This window comes from Apodemus sylvaticus, chromosome 15, assembly GCF_947179515.1.
Source record: "Apodemus sylvaticus chromosome 15, mApoSyl1.1, whole genome shotgun sequence".
In the NCBI taxonomy this organism is placed as follows: domain Eukaryota; kingdom Metazoa; phylum Chordata; class Mammalia; order Rodentia; family Muridae; genus Apodemus; species Apodemus sylvaticus.
In genome coordinates, this window is record NC_067486.1 from 67,833,179 (window position 1) to 67,853,521 (window position 20,343).

A 20,343-nucleotide genomic window follows, 5' to 3' on the forward strand; every position below is an offset into this window, starting at 1 on the left:
TGCCATGATGCGCTGACTTCATCCATAAACTGTGAACCAAAAGAAACCCTTTGTCCTAATTAGAGATACTACTGCTATGAAGAGACACAGCACCAGAGCAACCTGGGGAGGGAAGGGTTAATCTGGCTTATGTTTCCACATCACTGTTTATCTGAAGGAAGTCAAGGTAGGAACTCAGGCAGGGCAGGATCCCGGAGGCAGGAGCTGACACAGAGGCCATGGAGGGGTGCTGCTTCCTGGCTTGCTCCTCATGGCTTGCTCAGCCTGCTTTCTTATAGGACCCAGGACCACCAGGCCAGGGATGGCCCCACCCACAACGGGTCCTCCCCCATCAATCACTAATCGAGAAAATGCCCTGCAGGCTTGCCTGCTGCCCACCCTTATGGAGGCATCTCTTTAAATGGAGGCCCCCTCCTCACAGATGACTCCTACGTCGACGTGACAGAAAGTTGTCCAGCATGCCCTTCCTTCCTTCAGTGGTTTTCTGTCCTGTGCTTGGACACGGCAGTGAGAAAAGGAGACAGCAAATCTCTCCTGTCTTTACACTCTTCCTCTTCCAGTGTCCAGCTGACAGCCCCTGAGGGGTTCCGGGGAAGGGAATGCAAGGATACCCTGGGTACCCCCTCGCTTACCGTGATGGGAGACTTCAGGCTGCTGCTGCTGTACTGAGCCGCAAAGGCAATGAAGTTAGTGGCGTTGGCAGTGCCAGTCTGGGCGGTGCGGCCCTCTAGCAGGAAGGAGGAATTTCTGTCCTGGGCCTGGACCAGCAGGAAGTCCCCCAGCCCGTTAAAGGTGAAGTTGGCATTATCCAAAGTGGTGATGTGGGGATCACCGAATGTCCAAGCTAAAGGAAAGGAGGATACACGGTAGCCAGTTAGGGCCATGGTCTCAGACCCCCAGCAGGTAAGGTGTCCATCCATCTTGGCAGACTCAAGCTTGGGCAAATTCTCCGGGCATCTAGAATCTACCCCAAAGTCCTCTTCACGTGTAGTTCCTGGCCTCAGTCCTCACCCCTTTGCAAGAGCCATGTCCAAAGTCTCCCTCTGTTCACTGTTAGCTTCTTCACACAAAGCCTGTCACCATCACCCTGTGGCTGCAGTTCTGCCCTAGGAAGTGGATCCCTTGCTAGTCTACCTCAACCACGATGCTCACCGGGCCGTAGGGGTCTGTACCCAGCGCAGCTAATGCGGGGCCGCCTGAGCTGGTACTGGACACACATCGAGGGCTTGTCGTTCCAGCGGCAGCACCAGTTCTGTGCCTCCTGCTCCTCGTCTGTGGAGAAGAACAGTTTATCAGAGGGCAGGGGCCCCGGGGAAGCAACTGGCGGGTTTGGAAGAGTATGGTGGTATCAGCGGCAGGAGTACACCCTTGGAGGCAGGCGTGGCACACTACATATCCTTCTGCGCCCAAATGGCTGCCAGTGACCTATGATCAAATGACATTTTATGTCCTCATTGAATGAATGGCAGTGTCATTACATAGCAAGGCACACGGTACAAGCTCTCGGAGAGCCAGCAGAAGAGAGAACAGAGATGACGGTATGAAGTCACTAGAGATTAGAGCCGTCCCCAGGGTGGGCAGATGTAAGCTATCCCACCTGTTCTCCTCTGTGTGCCCTAGCTCCCTTGGAAGGTCTCTGTGGTGAGGTGATTCTAAGTCTTCCCCCAAAACATCCTGTTACCATGGGATCAGAGGATAACGTCAAAGTAGGCTTTCTTCCTTGGCCTAGAAAGATTCCCCACTCCAGGCTGAGGGCACAGGGCCAAATGAAGGTGGAAGACGATACATTCTGCCCTAATCTGAGAGGATACAAGGAAGGAAGATGGCGGCTTCTGAATTTCTCAAGATCAGGGGATTGGGACCAGACAGAAAGCAGCTGGGCAGCATGGGGGTGGGGGGGGGGGCCAAGAGGCTTCATCCGGAAGGTCCTATAGCTTGTCCGAGAAGAGCCGCGGGTGGGGTTGAGACCTCCAGGAAGATGCGTACCAAACTGCCAAGGACTGTGCATTCTCCAGCCTTCTCGAAACTCTCCCCAGGCTCCATAGCTGCAGCACACGCCCCCTTGCCCGGAGGAGAAACTGCACAGCTGCCTGTCCCACCAACCTGCCGAGAGACCAGACATCCTCAGACCCAGGAGCTTGTGGCCGGTGATGTGGGCAGGGTGATGTGGGCAGGGGCTGGCTGTGTCTGTGGGGGGGAGGGGCTCAGGGTGCCTGCGAAGCGGCAGGACAGGTGTGAGCAGAGGTGATGGTGGGTGGGTTTGTGAAGGGCAGGAAGGAGGTATCACCTCTGTTGGTGCGCCAGAACCGAAAGTCCCGTCGTCCCTGCTGCCAGGAGCAAGGGCAGGAAATGGCTCTCCAGCCCCAGCTGGGCTGCTGAGGCTGACTCTCCAGCCACTGCAGACACCTGAGCCGGAAGTTGGGCCGCTCCTCCCTGTGTAGCCTGTAGACCTGCAGTCCGCGGATGCCTGCGAATCAAGGAAAGCAGCCCTTATGACAGGACACAGGCTGCAAGCTCAGCTCCAGCTTTAGGCTCAACGCAAACTCATGGCTGCATCCTCCATCCGTGTCCTGCCCCTCTGGATAGCTCTTCCTGGGGCGGGACCCACTTCAGATTGGCAATGATTTATCTCCGAACCACCTTGAACTAAGCTCCAAAGGCTCGAAATCTTGGACCTTAAGGCAAAACTCGGACAAGTGCTGGGCAGGGGGACATTACTATGAATCATCTTGACCTACCTACCTTCCCTCATTTCTCTCTCTCTCTCTCTCTCTCTCTCTCTCTCTCTCTCTCTCTCTCTCTCTCACTCGGGCTAGCTGTAGCTGTCTCTCACTGTCATGCCTTCTAATTCTCAAACGCCTTCACTTCCTCCCCTAGAGACACACACCCGCCCAGTCATGCCACCTTCACTTTCAGTGGCCAAAGCAACCAGGACAGAGGGCCATGCCCAGAAACTAGCTGGAAAGCCACAGAGAATTCGGCAAGGCTAGTGGGGCCTTGCTCCGTCACTGTGAGTCTGGGGAAGCCTCCTTTGGGCCCAGACACCATCTTGGGAAGGGAGAAGAAACCAGAAAAATCTTTAGTGGGGTTGTGAAGTTTAAACCTTCAATTCATTGGAAGTTTCATACTGTACACACAACTTTAGGGAGAGGAGTGGACTCTAGAGGCTCCCTGCACCCCTGAACAAAATATGGTCTAGTATATGAGATTTTCAACCCTATATCCACATGAATGAAGCAACTGTTTTCAGAAGAATAACATTGCTTATAATGCTCTGTACACAACACACACACACACACACACACACACACACACACACACACACTTCATGAGCTACCCTAAGACATAAGCTGAGGTGTTTGATAGAGAGCCCTGATGTAACAGAGATGCTCTTCCACAGGGTGGCACCCACCTGTCATCCCACCCAACTTGTCTGTCTGATTGCCAAACGTCTTTGTCCCAGATCAAATAGACCTGGACTCACAGTCACACGTTATCTCACAGTCACACGTTATGATCTGCATGACTGGCCTCTCCTGAACGTTAGTGTGCCCATTTTTCCATCACATTTCGGAAGCTGACATTTCTTTCCCGCTGGGGCCTCTATATATTAGACTGAGTCTCAGAGGACACGCCACAGTTTGCCTCTGGACACTAGGGTCTCCGCCACAGTGAATGCTTGTTGAGAGTCAACATGGTCGACCTTCTCCCTCGTTCTCTTCATCTTTCTGCCTGTTAACTACCGTCTGGCAGATAATAAGTGCTCAATAAATGCTGGCCGAGTGAATGCCGGTCTTTTGCAATGCCTCCTGCTAGACCTCTTTAAGGCTCTTACTCCTGCTCTGGAATGGGACATTGATTTGGGTTATTCTAACTTCACACCGATCTCCCTTCCTGCAATGACCTTGTCATCATCCGTCCAGGACCAGAGTGCCGACAGACAGACAGACAGACAGGGTTTGTCTCTTCTATAGAATGAGATTTATAGGGACTGAGGGTATGAAAGGCCCAGGCAGGATCAGCTGTGGATGCACCTGTAGGTGGTTGGTCTGTGCAGGACTCTTCAGGGTGATGGAGAGGCTACATCTGTCTAGGACTGTCATGGAGTATGGTATAGAGGGCAAGGGGAGACTAAAGTCAGCTCATTTACGGTGGGGGGCACTTTTACCTAATTTGGAATTCAGGAACCGATCTGGACGATACTTCTCCATGTCTGGCCGGAATGTCAGCGGGCTGTTTTCAAAATATCCATCTCCACTGCGGGCAAAGGGAAGACTCTCAGGGCTCTGTGTCACATACTCAGGCTCTTTGCCCTCATTTTGAAAGCTACTCATTTGTTAAGTTTGTCAGTCATCCCAGCTAACCCCCAGTCAGCAGCTGGTAGCCCATGACTCAGTCAGGTGGGCAGCCAGACTGAGCCACAGTCCCAGGGGGAGAAGGAAGAGAAGGTGGGTGGGGTGTGGAGGGTCTGCTTTATCCCACATCTCATCGGGGAGACATCAGCAGGCTCACTCAGCACCACAGGGTGTGGAAGCCACAGGGTTGAGGCCAGATTTCTCTTTGTTTCCCTTGAAGCTATCTAAGGACATACTGCGGGCGGGGGTGGGGAGGTAGGGGGGCTTCAAGGTCAGTACTGGGGCACCAGTCACTTTGAACCGTTGATTCTGCACTTGCCAGACTGGTGATCTGGTCTGACTTTGGGGGTTTTATATCTGGGTGAGAGAGACTTCAGCCGTAACTACATCAGAGCATTTCAAGGCTTCGATGCAGTGACATTTGTAAATCCCTCCGATCTGAGTGGAGAGCAGATTCGAGGGCCTCCCACCTCCACTGTCGAGGTGTGGGTCCAGGATAGAAGGAAATCTGCTGCTGCAGCCCCAGTGCCGCTGCAGGAGCATGTCCGCAGAAAGCGACTCCTGGTCTTTGCTCTACAGTCACACAGGCTAAAGTCATACACGCCTGACATCTCTGTTGGGTTCAGTGAGGACGGTGTGGTATTAGCTGCCTGGGCAATCACATGCTTCCTTCCTTCATTGCACATCAAAAACCAGTCAAAGCCATGCCAGGCAGGCTGAACACACCCTAAAGTAAAAGAAGCCCATCTGTGACCATTGCCCAGTAATGATCATGTGTGACCTTCACAACCAGTCGCCACACAATCAGGCCTCAGGGAGCTGTTCTTTCAGAGGCTGTGGCTCCTTCCTGTGTGGGAGGCCACAGGTAGCCAGCCATGGCCCTTCTCCTCTCTTCCTTCCCCATCTAACCTGCAGGGATCACAACTTCCACTCCGGGAGGGCGGGGCCTGTGTTCTCACGCCCCCTTTGCCACTATGAAACTCTCCGACTCTGGGCAAATGACTCATCTGCTTGAACCTAAGTTTTCTTACGTATAGGATAGGGGTTTTATCTGTAGGATAGTTGTCAGCTCTCGTGGGTGGCTGAGATTCCCCAAAACAAACAATAAATAATGTATATCATGTAATAGGTGTAATAAGTGGCTGCTAGCCAGTGGGAAGTGCTGTCAGTGGGAAGAAACCAGAGAGGTCAAAGGCTAAAGGGCTCTGGTGCACAGGTGTTGGAATGGGAACAGTGCCGGGATGAATGGGGGATTTTCTTCAGGAAGAACTGCGTGTTCAGGGACAGGCTGGGAGTGTGAGCAGGGCTCACAGCTCTCACGGTCCAGTGCTGACACCAAGCCGATCCCGGCTTACCTGGAGAAGCCCATGAGCACTCGGTTGTATGGTCCCTGGATCACATCCCACCGCATGCCACGGCTCTGGTAGAGAAACAGGGCGTAGGACCTGCTCCCATCTGTGGAGAGGATGGCTTGGTAGGTATTGGTCTGGAAGTTGGGGAAAGACAAATGGAGATGTGTATGAGAGATCTGAGGTTTCCTCCCTGGTGTCCCACACCTCTGAGCAGATGCAGGGACATCACCTGTTCCTGGTCCCCCCCCAGGGCTGAACATGCTGGCAAGCTTGCTGTGGTCTGGGTGACATTTACCCTGGGTGTAGAAGCTCTTAGCATGCCTTATTTTTCTTCCCTGTAACTTTATTTTCAGGGAGAGGAGATAAAGGGCTATGAGTTGCAATCTAGTTTCAAGAAGACTTGTAAGAAGGATGCATGAGCCTGAGAGGTTATACAAGACCTCAGAGGTGAGAAGCCTTCCTTATCTCTCCCTCTAGACATGTAAGGGCACTGTCCAGGTGTCCCCTCCACTCGTGTCTTATGGAGAACTTATACATGTCCTATCTATGCCAGCTGGGCAGTTGGTGAACTGTTTGTTGCGTGCCATGTACTGATGTTTCACTACAGCAAAGGAAAGCTGACCCGTGTGAGTCATATGAAGTCATCAGTGACCAGACTTTCTTGCCCGCAAATGCAGCTGAGGTTTCTGACACGAGGCAGGCCTGGTCCACCATGGACACTCAGTAGACCCTGCTCTCAGGGATAGTGTAACCAGCGATCTTTTCTCCAGCCCGAGTATTCTGGAAAGGTAGCTCCCACCTACAAGACGGGATGTTCGGCTCCCAGAAGGGTCACAGGAGCCATCCATGATCCACTCACCCCCAAGCTCCCCTGGGCAGGATAGGCAGGAACATTGACCCAGGTGACCTTCAGTGTCCACTTGGCTTTGTAGCCCCAGCTACTTGTGAACTCATTAATCAAAGTCTCCACCTCCCGGATTAGCTGATAGTGTTCATCGTAAAGTGTGACATATTCCTAGGAAAGGAAGGTAGGTAAGAACAAGGGGGTGAGGGTCCCTCAAATGTCTGTAAGGCAGCATTCCTCAGCCCGAGGGTTGTGACCCCTTTGGCAGGGAGGGGCAGGTCAAACGACCCTTTCACAGTGGTCACATATCAGATATTTGCATTATGATTTATAGCAGTAGCAAGATCACAGGTATGAAGTAGCAGTGACAATTTTATGGCTAAGAGTCACTTCAAGTTGAGAAACCATATTAAAGGGTCGCAGCAGTAGCAAGATTGAAAAATCTCTGTCCTAAGGGCATCCCTGCTTCCTGCTTGGGGATGCTAGTCACTTCGATGCCCATGGCTACCTGAACATCTTTTCCCCAAGTGTGAATTTTTACAAACCCTTTTGATTTTAAGATTAAGAGAAATCTGGGGCATGTGAACTAGAGGGTCCCTATCCAGAAATCCGAGCCTTCTGGAATTGAACCGATGCATCTCTTAGTTCGAATCAGCTTGCATGGTGCGACCATGTGTGTCTAGTTTTACATTCCCATGTCTAGCTTGTAACTCCTTAAGGACAGGTGCAAGTCTGCCCATTTTTGAAACCAAGGTGGAGCTTTGTCAGCCGCAGGCACACAAAGCATATTTGCTATGACATCTGCTGCTACGTACTTTCACGGGCTGGCCTTATTAACTTAATTCAGGAGTGTTGGTGCAGCTGGGGCGGGGTTGTGCGGGACCCAACCTCCATTCCTGTCACCTGCAGGTCTTCACACTGCTGAAGTAGGGCGTCCCAGAGTCTGTTTACATTCTACCTCGGCTTCCTCTGCACCCTGTATTTAAACTTCAGTCCCTTTCCATGAAGATCTAGGCTGGGATACAATGCCCTTGAAGTGCCTGCCCTTCATCCCTCTGGGCAGGATGCCGGGAGCTCCTGACTGCCAAGGCCTTCAATGACCCACCTGGTAAAAGATGGCTCCCCTGGAGCTAGAGAAATCAGCATCACCCCAGAATGGGGCCACCATGGCCACGTGCTCCCTTCCCGTGAAGCCTCTTTGAGGTGGGTTGGGGTAGGAGAAGACATCGTAGTCTGACTCTGGGAAAATGATCTGACCATTATCTGTAAACTGAGCACAGGGGTTCTTGGTTAGGGAGGAATGAGGGAAGGGTTATCCTAGTCTAAGGCCAGTTCCTCGCAGGCGCTCCCCCTAAGAGCCCATCTTCACAGAGGGTCAGAGGTGTCAACATCGACGGTCCGCTGGTGCACTTTTTGACTTCCAGGAGAACTCAAAATCTGGCAACCTCACAAATACTCATCCCTCTCAGGACATTCTAGCATCAGTCCAAAGCAGTGGATGGTGTCCTGCCTCTGTGGTGCATCCCAGCTTCCCTCAGAGGCACGCCCTCTTGGTAAAGTGTCTCGCCCTATCTTGAAGCTTGTGACATATCAGATGAGGATAAAGGAGTCAACGTCCTCATTTCTGTCACTGTGCTGAGCTCTCATAAAGTGTCCCCTATTCCTCTCCCTGAGGTCAAGAGAAGGCAGGATCACATTCCCAGGGAATCAGGAAGGAACCCAGGGAAATAGAAATGGTGTGAAACAATCAAGTTTCCAAGCTTAGCTTCTTCCTTATTAAAAAAAAAAAAAACCTTGACAAACAGCCATGATCCCTTTTTACCAGGGTAAGGATGCTTTTGTCCATGCAGGCAGGGAGGTGTGGCTTTGCACAACTAGAAAATCTGACATAAAAGAAGGCTACAAAAGTGTTGAACAAGAGTGACCTCCGTCCTTTCTTCTGCTCTGTCACAGGCCATCTCCTCAGAGAAACACAAGCCCCAGACCCGACACAAAGCTTCAGTCAGAGACTCACGTAGAAGGAATCCCTCAGGGAGGAACCAAGGGGAAAGCCAATCTGGATCTTGAAGACTGGTGAGTTAAAATCCACAGTCCTGGCAAACAATTTCCTGTCTCCGACTTCAGGCCCGTAGGGGAAGAGGGAAATGCCTAGGCCAAGAGAGAGGAGAGAGCGGAGTCCTTGAGGGTCGGTCTTCCCTCCTTTCGGGATCCTGAGAGAGCTTCCCCTAACCTGCCCCATACCTGTCCCCTCTTCCAGAGGCAACCCTCCCTCTTCAGACACATCTTGTTTACTTCTCAGCCGGAACCCTGGAACCCTCAAACCCTCGTCATCCCCCAGGGTAGAGCATCCTGATATAACAGTCCTGCTGCTAGGATATCACCGTAGGATATCACCGTAGGATATCACTGTAGGACATCTTCTGACTGGGAAGTCAGAACTGCTAAAGGGTAAAAAGACGAAACTCCAAAACAGCAGACTAGTCACTTAAAGACCTTTTCATAAAATGAAACCTGTTTCCTACAGTGGTACTTCTCCAGATAAATTTGAAGACATACCCCTTCCCCTTACACACACACCCACACCCACACCCACACACACACACACACACACACACACACACACACACACACTGAATTGCCCGAGGCCACCCTGTATGTCCTCGGATTCCAGTTTGGGAAACTATGTCTTAAGTATTTCCCACGTGGATCTAACTCTGTACTGCACGGCCTTGACTGGCTTAGCACAGTCTCTTGGCTTTCTCACTGATGCCTCCCTTGGCTCTCCCAAGTTTCTCCATGCCAGCCACCTGTGCAGAGCTATACCCTTCCTGATTCCCTTCCTCACTCAGTTCTTGGGCAATTCCAAATGCTTCGGAGCTCTCCACCCAACTCAACACAAGGACCATCATGTCGCTCCCGTGGCTTTATTCTCTCTGCTCAGACTGTTGCCTATCTAGGATGCTCTCCCTCGCCCCTAGTTCCTCACCAGGAAGCCTCCTGTTCACTTTTACCCTACTTCCATATCCCTTACGGGTTTTTGACTGTTTGTCCCTAGTGTCCTGGTCTTTCATCTATAGAACAGTTCATCAGTCCTTGAATATTTTCCTATCTCCAACTCCCAGCCCAATGAAATGCACAAAATAATGTTCAGTACCCAGTTTTGGGACTGTCTCCTTGTTCCCTGTAATCGCTAATCCCAGAGAGCAGAGACTGTGAGTAAGAAAGTAAGGATGTGAGACTGAGTATTCATCTGTCTTTTAAGACAGTAGTGTTCAACGTTCCTAACACTGTGACCCTTCAATACAGTCCCTCAGGCTGTAGTGACCCCCAACCATAAAATTATTTTTGTTGCTACTTCATAACTAAAATTTTGCTACTGTTAAGAATAGTAATGTAGGGCTGGAGAGACAGCTCAGTGGTTAAGACTGCCCTTCTGAAGGTCCTGAGTTCAAATCCCAGCAACCACATGGTGGCTCACAACCATCTGTAATGAGATATGATGCCCTCTTCTGGTGTGTCTGAAGACAGCTACAGTGTTCTTACATATAATAATAAATAAATCTTTGGGCCAGAGGGAGTGGAGCTGGAATGAACGGGGCTTGAGTGAGCAGAGGTCCTGAGTTCAATTCCCAGCAACCACATGATGGCTCACAACCATCTATCTAGCTACAGTGTACTCATATACATAAAATAAATAAATAAATCTTAAAAAAATCCTAATATAAATATGTTTTCCAATGATCTTGGGCAACTCCTGTAAGAGGGTTGTTTGACCCACAAAGTGTCATGACCCATATCTTGAGAATTACTGGTTTAAGAAACAACGGGAAACGGTGGATTATTTGTGGACTATATAGAACAGAGTATAAATTTAAAAAAAAACTGGATCCCTCAGCTACACACAAGGACCTAGATTGACAAACACAGTCTAGCAACCACAGCTCCAGCCTTTCCATCCAGCTCAGGTAGAAGACACCAGCGTTCTACCTCATTGGCATCACTTACCCTGATCTGGTGAAGGAGGGGCTGGGGGCACTGTTGACCTGGAGGCTGTGGTTGTGCTGGGAGTACTAAGTGTCAAGGAGGTGGCCAAGTGTGCCGTGCTTCTGTCATTGTCTGACTTTGTGGTCAATCCTGGACATATAGGGAGAGAAGACGGCAGTGGGTTTTATACCTGAGAACATGAGAGTCACAGAAAATGAGGAGCTGGGAGAAACAGCTAAAATGTTTGTCTCTACACTGGTCAACAGCCAGCGCCTCCATTCATAGCCATAGAAAGCAGAAGGAATGGAGAACTGGTCACCATTCTCCACTGCGAACCTCACCTCACCCTTGCCTGCAGTGCTAGGGAGCTGACCCACCTGAGGAAGACGTCCCATGAGAAAAGGTCTCTGTCACAATGGGTCCAGGGGAAGAGGCAACGTGCTTTTCTGTGGTCACCTCTGTGAGGATGCTGGCTTGAGACGTGCTGGACATCCCCATGCCTTCAGTCTGGTGACTCTGAGAATGTGTAGACACTCGCTGAGTAGAGGTGCTGTGCACGACTGTTGACAGTCCAACTAGGTTTGTGCTTGCGACTCTTGATGTGATCACACTGAGGCTTCCAGTTACAAGTGTGTTCCCTGTGTTTCCTGAGGTGGCATCTGTGGTGGTGAATATTTCTGATGTGGATCCAGGTGGGGTACTCCTACTAGAAGTAGATGGGGTAGTTATTTTCCCTGAGGAGGATGTTCCCCAAGAAACTGTCTGTGTTTGAGTGGATCCCCTTGAGAATGCAGAAAGAGTTGATGTGGTCACCTCTGTGGGTGTGATAGTTTGAGATTGGCTGCTGGACTCCATGCTTCCAGTGTGTTGACTTTGAGAAGACGTTAATTCCTGAGTAGAAGGGTTGAGTGTTGACACTATTGAGGGTTTCTGGATTGAAGGTGTCACTGAGACCCGTGTGATAGCCGGTGTAGAAACTTGAGTAGTTATTACCATTGTATGTCCTGTGTCTACTGAGGTGCTTTCTGTGGAGGGTGTTGTAGTTAACATGTCTGATGTACTTGGAGGTGAGCTGTTCACACTGGAAGTATATGAGGTAGTTGTCTCACCAGGAGAGATTGTTGTTTGAGAACTTGTCTCTGGCTGATTTTGGCCAAGTGAGGAGGCTGAAGGAGTCGATGTGGTCACCTCTGTGGTTGTGGTAGTTTGAAGTTGGCTGCTGGTCTCCATGCTTCCAGTGTGTTGGCTCTCAGAAGACATTAATTCCTGAGTAGAAGTGCTGAGTGTTGACACTGTTAAGGGTTTCTGGGCTGAAGGTGTCTGTGAGACCTGTGTGGTAGCAGGTGTAGTAGTTATTGCCATTGTGTGCCCTGTGTCTACTGAGGTGATTTCTGTTGATGGTGCAGTGGTTAATATGTGTGATGTCCTTGGAGGGGAGCTGCTCATGCTGGAAGCATATGAAGTGGTTGTCTCACCAAGAGAGGTTGTTCTTTGGGAACTTGTTTCTTTCTGAATTTGGTCAAGTGAGGAGGATGAAGGAGTTGATGTGGTCACCTCTGTGGGTGTGGTTGTTTGAGGTTGGCTGCTGGTCTCTGTGCTTCCAGTGTGTTGGATCTGAGAAGACGTTAATTCCTGAGTAGAAGTGCTGAGTGTTGACACTGTTGAGGGTTTCTGGGCTGAAGGTGTCTGTGAGACCTGTGTGGTGGCAGGTGTAGAACCTTGAGTAGTTTTTGCAATTGTGCTCCCTGGGTCAACTGAGGTGCTTTCTGTGGAAGATTTTGTTGTTAACATGCCTGATGTACTTAGAGGTGAGGTGCTCAGGCTGGGAATATATGAGGTGGTTGTCTCACCAGGAGAGATTGTTTGGGAACTTGTCTCTGGCTGATTTTGGTCAAGTGAGAAGGCTGAAAGAGTTGATGTGGTCACCTCTGGGGTTGTGGTTGTTTGAGGTTGGCTGCTGGTCTCCATGCTTCCAGTGTGTTGGCTCTGGGATGTTAATTCCTGAGTAGATGTGCTGAGTGTTGACATTTTCTGGGATGAAGTTGTTATCAAGACCTGTGTGGTGGCAGGTGTAGAACCTTGAGTAGTTATGGCCGTTGTGTGTCCTGTGTCTACTGAGGTGCTTTCTGTGGATGGTACAGTGGTTAACATGTGTGATGTCCTGGGAGGTGAGCTGCTCACACTGGGCACATGTGAGGTGGTTGTTGCATCTGGAGAGGGTGGTTTCTGGGAACCTGTCTCTGCCAGAGTTTGGCCACTTGTGATCACCTCTGTGTTTGTGGTGGTTTGAGATTGGCTACTGGTATCCATGCTTCCAGTTTGTTGACTCTGAGAAGGGGTTGAAAATTTCTGAGTTGAGGTGATGGGTGTTGACAATGTTGAGAGTTTCTGGGTTGAAGGTGTCACTGAGGCCTGTGTGGTGGCAGGTGTAGAACCTTGAGTAGTTGTTGCAGTTGTGCTCCCTGTGTCTACTGGGGTGCTTTCTGTGGAGAGTGTTGTGGTTAACATGTCTGATGTCCTGGGAGGTGAGCTGCTCAGGCTGATACTATGTGAGGTGGTTGTCTCACCAGGAGAGGGTGTTCTTTGGGAACCTGTGCCTGTCTGAATTTCTTCATTTGAGGAGCCTGAAAGAGTTGGTGTAGTCACCTCCGTGGCAGTGGTGGTTTGAGGCTGGCTGCTGGTCTCCATGCTTCTGGTGTGTTGGCTCTGAGATGTTAATTCCTGAGTAGATGTGCTGAGTGTTGACATTTTCTGGAATGAAGTGGTTATCAAGACCTGTGTGGTGGCAGGTGTAGAACCTTGAGTAGTTATGGCCGTTGTATGTTCTGTGTCTACTGAGGTGATTTCTGTAGAGGGTGCAGTGGTTAACATGTGTGATGTCCTTGGAGGGGAGCTACTCATGCTGGAAGCATATGAGGTGGTTGTCTCACCAGGAGAGGTTGTTCTTTGAGAACTTGTTTCTTTCTGAATTTGGTCAAGTGAGGAGGATAAAGGAGTCAATGTGGTCACCTCTGTGGGTGTGGTTGTTTTAGTTTGGCTGCTGGTCTCCGTGCTTCTAGTGTGTTGGCTCTGAGATGTTAATTCCTGAGTAGAGGTTTTGAGTGTTGACACCGTTGAGGGTTTCTGGGCTGAAGGTGTCTGTGAGACCTGTGTGGTAGCAGGTGTAGAACCTTGAGTAGTTATGGTTGTTGTGTGCCTTGTGTCTACTGAGGTGCTTTCTGTGGAGGCTGAAGTGGTTAACATGTGTGATGTCCTGGGAGGTGAGCTGCTCACACTGGGCACATGTGAGGTGGTTGTTGCATCTGGAAAGGGTGGTTTCTGAGAACCTGTCTCTGCCAGAGTTTGGCCACTTATGGTCACCTCTGTGTTTGTGGTAGTTTGAGGTTTGCTGCTGGTCTCCATGCTTCCAGTATGTTGGCTCTGAGGAAGGGTTGACAGTTTCTGAGTTGAGGAGATGGGCGTTGACAATGTTGAGGGTTTCTGGGTTGAAGTTGTCACTGAGACCTGTGTGGTAGCAGGTATAGAACCTTGAATAGTTATTGTTGTTGTGTACCCTGTGTCTAATGAGGTGCTTTGTGTGGAGGGTGTTGGGGTTAACATGTCTGATGTACGTGGAGGTGAGCTGCTCAGGCTGGGAGCATATAAGGTGGTTGTCTCACCAGGAGAGGGTGTTCCCTGGGATCCTGTCTCTGTCTGAATTTGGTCACCTGAGGAGGATGAAGGAGTTGATGTGGTCACCTCTGTGGTTGTGATTGTTTGAGTTTTGCTGCTGGTATCCATGCTTCCAGTGTGTTGGCTCTGAGGAAGGGTGGACAGTTTCTGAGTTGAAGTGATGGGTGTTGACATTGTTGACATTTCCTGGGATAAAGGTGTTGGTGAGACCTGTGTGGTGGCAGGTGTAGAACCTTGAGTAGTTATTGCTGTTGTGTGTCCTGTGTCTACTGAGGTGCTTTCTGTGGAAGGTGAAGTGCTTAACATATCTGAAGTACTTGGAGATGAAGTGCTCTTGCTGGGAGTATATGAGGTGGTTGTCTCACCAGGAGATATTGTTCTTTGGGAACTTGTCTCTGGCTGATTTTGGCCAAGTGAGGAGGCTGAAGGAGTTGATGTGGTCACCTCTGTGGGTGTGGTTGTTTGAAGTTGGCTGCTGGTCTCCGTGCTTCCAGTGTGTTGGCTCTGAGAAGAAATTAATTCCTGAGTAGAAGTGCTGAGTGTTGACACTATTGAGGGTTTCTGGGATGAAAGTGTCACTGAGACCTGTGTGGTAGCAGGTGTAGAACCTTGAGTAGTTATTGCCATTGTGTGCCCTGTGTCTATTGAGGTGCTTTCTGTGGAGGCTGAAGTGGTTAACATGTGTGATGTCCTTGGAGGTGAGCTGCTCACACTGGGCATATGTGAGGTGGTTGTTGCATCTGGAGAGGGTGGTTTCTGGGAACCTGTCTCTGGCAGAGTTTGGCCACTTGTGGTCACCTCTGTGTTTGTGGTGGTTTGAGATTGGCTACTGGTATCCATGCTTCCAGTTTGTTGACTCAGAGAAGGGGTTGAAAATTTCTGAGTTGAGGTGATGGGTGTTGACAGTGTTGAGGGTTTCTGGGTTGAAGGTGTCACTGAAGCCTGTGTGGTGGCAGGTGTAGAACCTCGAGTAGTTGTTGCAGTTGTGCTCCCTGTATCAACTGAGGTGCTTTCTGTGGAGAGTGTTGTGGTTAAGATGTCTGATGTACTTGGAGGTGAGCTGCTCAGGCTGATATCATATGAGGTGGTTGTCTCACCAGGAGAGGGTGTTCTTTGGGAACCTGTGCCTGTCTGAATTTCTTCATTTGAGGAGCCTGAAAGAGTTGGTGTAGTCACCTCTGTGGCGATGGTTGTTTGAGGCTGGCTGCTGGTCTCCATGCTTCCGGTGTGTTGGCTCTGAGATGTTAATTCCTGAGTAGATGTGCTGAGTGTTGACATTTTCTGGAATGAAGTTGTTATCAAGATCTGTGTGGTGGCAGGTGTAGAACCTTGAGTAGTTATGGCCGTTGTCTGTCCTGTGTCTACTGAGGTGATTTCTGTGGAGGGTGCAGCGGTTAACATGTGTGATGTCCTTGGAGGGGAGCTGCTCATGCTGGAAACATATGAGGTGGTTGTCTCACCAGGAGAGGTTGTTCTTTGGGAACTTGTTTCTTTCTGAATTTGGTCAAGTGAGGAGGATGAAGGAGTTGATGTGGTCACCTCTGTGGGTGTGGTTGTTTGAGGTTGACTGCTGGTCTCTGTGCTTCCAGTGTGTTGGTTCTGAGAAGATGTAAATTCCTGAGTAGAAGTGCTGAGTGTTGACACTGTTGAGGGTTTCTGGGATGAAGGTGTCTGTGAGACCTGTGTGGTGGCAGGTGTAGAACCTTGAGTAGTTATTGCCATTGTATGTCCTGTGTCTACTGAGGTGCTTTCTGTAGAAGGTGAAGTGCTTAACGTATCTGATGTACTTGGAGATGAAATGCTCTTGCTGGAAGTATATGAGGTGGTTGTCTCACCAGGAGAGATTGTTCTTTGGGAACTTGTCTCTGGCTGATTTTGGTCAAGTGAGGAGGCTGAAGGAGTTGATGTGGTCACCTCTGGGGTTGTGGTTGTTTGAGGTTTGCTGCTGGTCTCCATGCTTCCAATGTGTTGGCTCTGAGGAAGAGTTGACAATTTCTGAGTTGAGGAGATGGGCGTTGACAATGTTGAGGGTTTCTGGGTTGAAGATGTCACTGAGACCTGTGTGGTGGCAGGTGTAGAACCTTGAATAGTTATTGTCGTTGTGTACCCTGTGTCTAATGAGGTGCTTTGTGTGGAGGGTGTTGGGGTTAACATGTCTGATGTACTTGGCGATGAGCTGCTCAGGTTGGGAGCATGTAAGGTGGTTGTCTTACTAGGAGAGGGTGTTCCCTGGGATCCTGTCTCTGTCTGAATTTGGTCACCTGAGGAGGATGAAGGAGTTGATGTGGTCACCTCTGTGGTTGTGATTGTTTGAGTTTTGCTGCTGGTCTCCATACTTCCAGTGTGTTGGCTCTGAGGAAGGGTGGACAGTTTCTGAGTTGAAGTGATGGGTGTTGACACTGTTGACATTTCCTGGGATGAAGATGTTGGTGAGACCTGTGTGGTGACAGGTGTAGAACCTTGAGTAGTTATTGCTGTTGTGTGTCCTGTGTCTACTGAGGTGCTTTCTGTGGAAGGTGAAGTGCTTAACATATCTGAAGTACTTGGAGATGAAGTGCTCTTGCTGGGAGTATATGAGGTGGTTGTCTCACCAGGAGATATTGTTCTTTGGGAACTTGTCTCTGGCTGATTTTGGCCAAGTGAGGAGGCTGAAGGAGTTGATGTGGTCACCTCTGTGGGTGTGGTTGTTTGAAGTTGGCTGCTGGTCTCCGTGCTTCCAGTGTGTTGGCTCTGAGAAGAAATTAATTCCTGAGTAGAAGTGCTGAGTGTTGACACTGTTGAAGGTTTCTGGGCTGAAGGTGTCTCTGAAACCTGTGTGGTAGCAGGTGCAGAACCTTGAGTAGTTATTGCCATTGTATGTCCTGTGTCTACTGAGGTCATTTCTGTGGAGGCTGAAGTAGTTAACATGTGTGATGTCCTTGGAGGTGAGCTGCTCACACTGGGCACATGTGAGGTGGTTGTTGCATCTGGAGAGGGTGGTTTCTGGGAACCTGTCTCTGCCAGAGTTTGGCCACTTGTGGTCACCTCTGTGTTTGTGGTGGTTTGAGATTGGCTACTGGTATCCATGCTTCCAGTTTGTTGACTCAGAGAAGGGGTTGAAATTTTCTGAGTTGAGGTGATGGGTGTTGACAATGTTGAGGGTTTCTGGGTTGAAGGTGTCACTGAAGCCTGTGTGGTGGCAGGTGTAGAACCTTGAGTAGTTGTTGCAGTTGTGCTCCCTGTGTCAACTGAGCTGCTTTCTGGGGAGGGTGTTGTGGTTAACATGTCTGATGTCCTTGGAGGAGAGGTGCTCAGGCTGATACCATGTGAGGTGGTTGTCTCACCAGGAGAGGGTGTTCCCTGGGAGCTTGTATCCGCCTGATTTTGGTCAAGTGAGGAGGCTGAAGGAGTTGATGTGGTCACCTCTGTGGGTGTGGTTGTTTCAGGCTGGCTGCTGGTCTCCGTGCTTCCCGTGTGTTGGCTCTGAGACACTGTTGATCTGGAACTTTGAGGAACCATCGTTGATGTTTGCTCAGTGTTACTGCTCGTTTTGTCTGTAGAGTCTGTTGAGCTCATTTGAGATGTGCTGGTGCTACTGTAAAGGGATGTGGGTGTCTTCTCTGTTGATGGAGTTGCTAGAGCATCTTCTTGAAATAAAACAAACAAGGACTTTATTATTTTTGCAGAGTTTCATTTAGGTAAATGGAAAGTTCCATCCAAATTCTTTCATTCAGCTAATGATCCATTTAATTTCTCTCAATAGTGATTCCTGTGAGGTTTCACTTATTTAACCACGGTTATCAATTCTGCACATAGGCACACAGCAATTTACTGGTAAATATTGCAGTAACTTGCAATGGTGTTTTGCTTCCATTAATGATGTTTTTGAAAGATAGTAACATCTGATGGATCCCATAAAACTTCTATTCTCCTCAGGTTAAACTTGGAAGCCAAGAGACATCCGCCACTGTCTGCAACACTACATAATTAAAACATGCACACAGATCATGTGATCAAAATCTCTCCAATTAAAGCTGTGCAGGAAGGTAAGCTGCACATCAAAGCCCTGCCTTATTGGATTCCAAGGCACCTTTAGGAATCCACAAAAACACTTTTGGTTAATAACTCTCATGAATCAATCTTATCGTGGCTCTAGCTTGCCTCAGTTGCATTCATCTTCACCAATACAGGTAGAAAATACAGTTTAGGTTTTTTTTTTTCCTTCTCAGAGGAAAGGGAACCAAAAAGAAAAAACATACCTAGGGCCTATGAGAATTAAGAGGTGGCTCAGTAGTTAAGAGCACTGACTGCTCTTCCAGAAGTCATGAGTTCAAATCCCAGCAACCACATGGTGGTTCACTACCATCCATAATGAGATCTGATGCCCCCTTCTGGTGTGTCTGCAGACAGCTACAGTCTGGAGATGAGCTACAGTGTACACAAAATAAATAAATAAAATCTTAAAAAAAAAATCACAACAGAGCCTTAGAGGACATCCTATTCACACCATTTTATAGATGAGTAGTGCATGTGACCTGCTGAGTCCTTCATGACAACCTGTTTCCTAGTAGAAGAGATGGGGGAGGGGAAGGGATAGGAAGGGGGAGGGGAGGGGAAGGGGAGGGAAAGAGGGAAAGAGAACCATAAGAAAGCAAGGATGGGGCAGTGGTTACACCACACGTGAGTTAACACAGCAACCACTTAGTGTAGAAAGCGTGTTTACATCCACGCATGCGTTTGGTTTTCACAACATCTGCATAAGAGCGAGCGGTTACCCCCAGTATTCTAAATGACTAGAGACTGAGAGCTGACTTTTCCAAAACTTCCAGCTCTTCCTGGGAAGACGAGACCCATACCCAGGCTCTTCAGAGTTCTCCGCATCCTTCATTGCCATATTCAAAGTTCTGGAGAAGAGACACCACATTCTCTTGGTGTTCTCTAGAACACCAGGTTCTGGAGCTCAGTGTGCCAGACCCAGTCAGGAGAGGAGGAGGAAGCCTGGGAACATGAATGGGATAGCGGCACCAAGAGAGTGGGAAGTGCAGAATCCTGAGGATCACTCAAGTGTCAGGCGGTCGCATGCCTTAGAGAGGGTGGCCACCACTGAAGATGCTGCTGCTTTCTCCAAGGCACAATGGGCAATGTGAAAATTCTAGAAGTCATGGGACAAGAGCAATGTTTACGAGCACACACCTCTTTTGCAGAGAACCAGGGTTGGGTCCCCCAAACTCCACATCCAGCAGCTCAGTCTCCTACGAATTTAGCCCTAGTCTGATCTTTGCAAGGACCTGCACTCACATACACCCAAACATACATGCATACATACATACATACATACATACATACATACTACATACGTGATTAAGAATAAAAACTATAAACCAGGCAGTGGTGGTATACACCTTAATCCCAGTGCTTGGGAGGCAGGCAGATCTCTGAGGCCAGCCTGGTCTACAGAGCAAGTTTCAGGACAGCCTAGGCTACACAAAGAAACCCTGTATAATAATAATAATAATAACAATAACAATAATAATAATAATAATAAACACTTTAAAATATCCTTGATATTGGGAAAGAAGAGAGTGGCCAAAGGATGATGAATTTGGGGCTAAAGTCATAGGTATAATATTTCCATGTAGAAATATTATGCCTAGCTCCTGTAATATGTAAATCAATACAAACTTACTAAAATATTTTTTAAATTCTTTTTTAAATTATTTTTAAAATTCTTAATCAAAAGATTTATTATAGCTAACTAAAATCAAAGCCCGTAGAGCTGTGGTTCTGGTAACTTTCCATGCATGCCTTAAGTGGTTAGAACTCTAGTTCACACACTTAGGGCTTCCTAGTAAATTTGTCAATAATATAAATGAATGCTTTTCAAAATCCTGTATCAATGGACATGTCCTTTAATTGAAAAGAGATCATCAACTTTGCCCCTGCAAGGAATTTAGAAATAAAGATTAAACATTAATCTATCTGGCATGATTGGAAGTGACCAATCTTTCTTGCTAAAGTTGTCAAATTCTCCTTCCCTTAAAACAGCCTTGAGAGCTGGGCGGTGGTGGCTCACACCTTTAATCCCAGCACCTCTGGGAGGCAGAGGCAGGCGGATTTCTGAGTTCGAGGCCAGCCTGGTGTACAGGGTGAGTTCCAG

The 20,343-nt window shown here is 48.9% G+C and overlaps 1 protein-coding gene across 1 annotated transcript in view; it reads right to left on the reverse strand.

Moving 5' to 3' along the window:
• Window positions 1–20,343, reverse strand: part of Muc4 (mucin 4, cell surface associated) — a 46,492-nt gene that overhangs the window by 14,609 nt on the left and 11,540 nt on the right. Inside the window, exons 2-16 of the mRNA XM_052158144.1 lie at window positions 15,866–17,830; window positions 15,112–15,736; window positions 14,418–14,994; window positions 13,896–14,166; window positions 12,462–12,590; window positions 10,557–10,685; window positions 8,566–8,699; window positions 7,657–7,821; window positions 6,567–6,722; window positions 5,711–5,841; window positions 4,169–4,257; window positions 2,308–2,467; window positions 1,987–2,123; window positions 1,153–1,272; window positions 633–844 (exon numbers count right to left, since the gene is read on the reverse strand). Of these exons, the coding sequence (XP_052014104.1) occupies window positions 633–844; window positions 1,153–1,272; window positions 1,987–2,123; window positions 2,308–2,467; window positions 4,169–4,257; window positions 5,711–5,841; window positions 6,567–6,722; window positions 7,657–7,821; window positions 8,566–8,699; window positions 10,557–10,685; window positions 12,462–12,590; window positions 13,896–14,166; window positions 14,418–14,994; window positions 15,112–15,736; window positions 15,866–17,830 (5,000 nt within the window). The remainder of the gene's footprint in view (window positions 1–632; window positions 845–1,152; window positions 1,273–1,986; window positions 2,124–2,307; window positions 2,468–4,168; window positions 4,258–5,710; window positions 5,842–6,566; window positions 6,723–7,656; window positions 7,822–8,565; window positions 8,700–10,556; window positions 10,686–12,461; window positions 12,591–13,895; window positions 14,167–14,417; window positions 14,995–15,111; window positions 15,737–15,865; window positions 17,831–20,343) is intronic.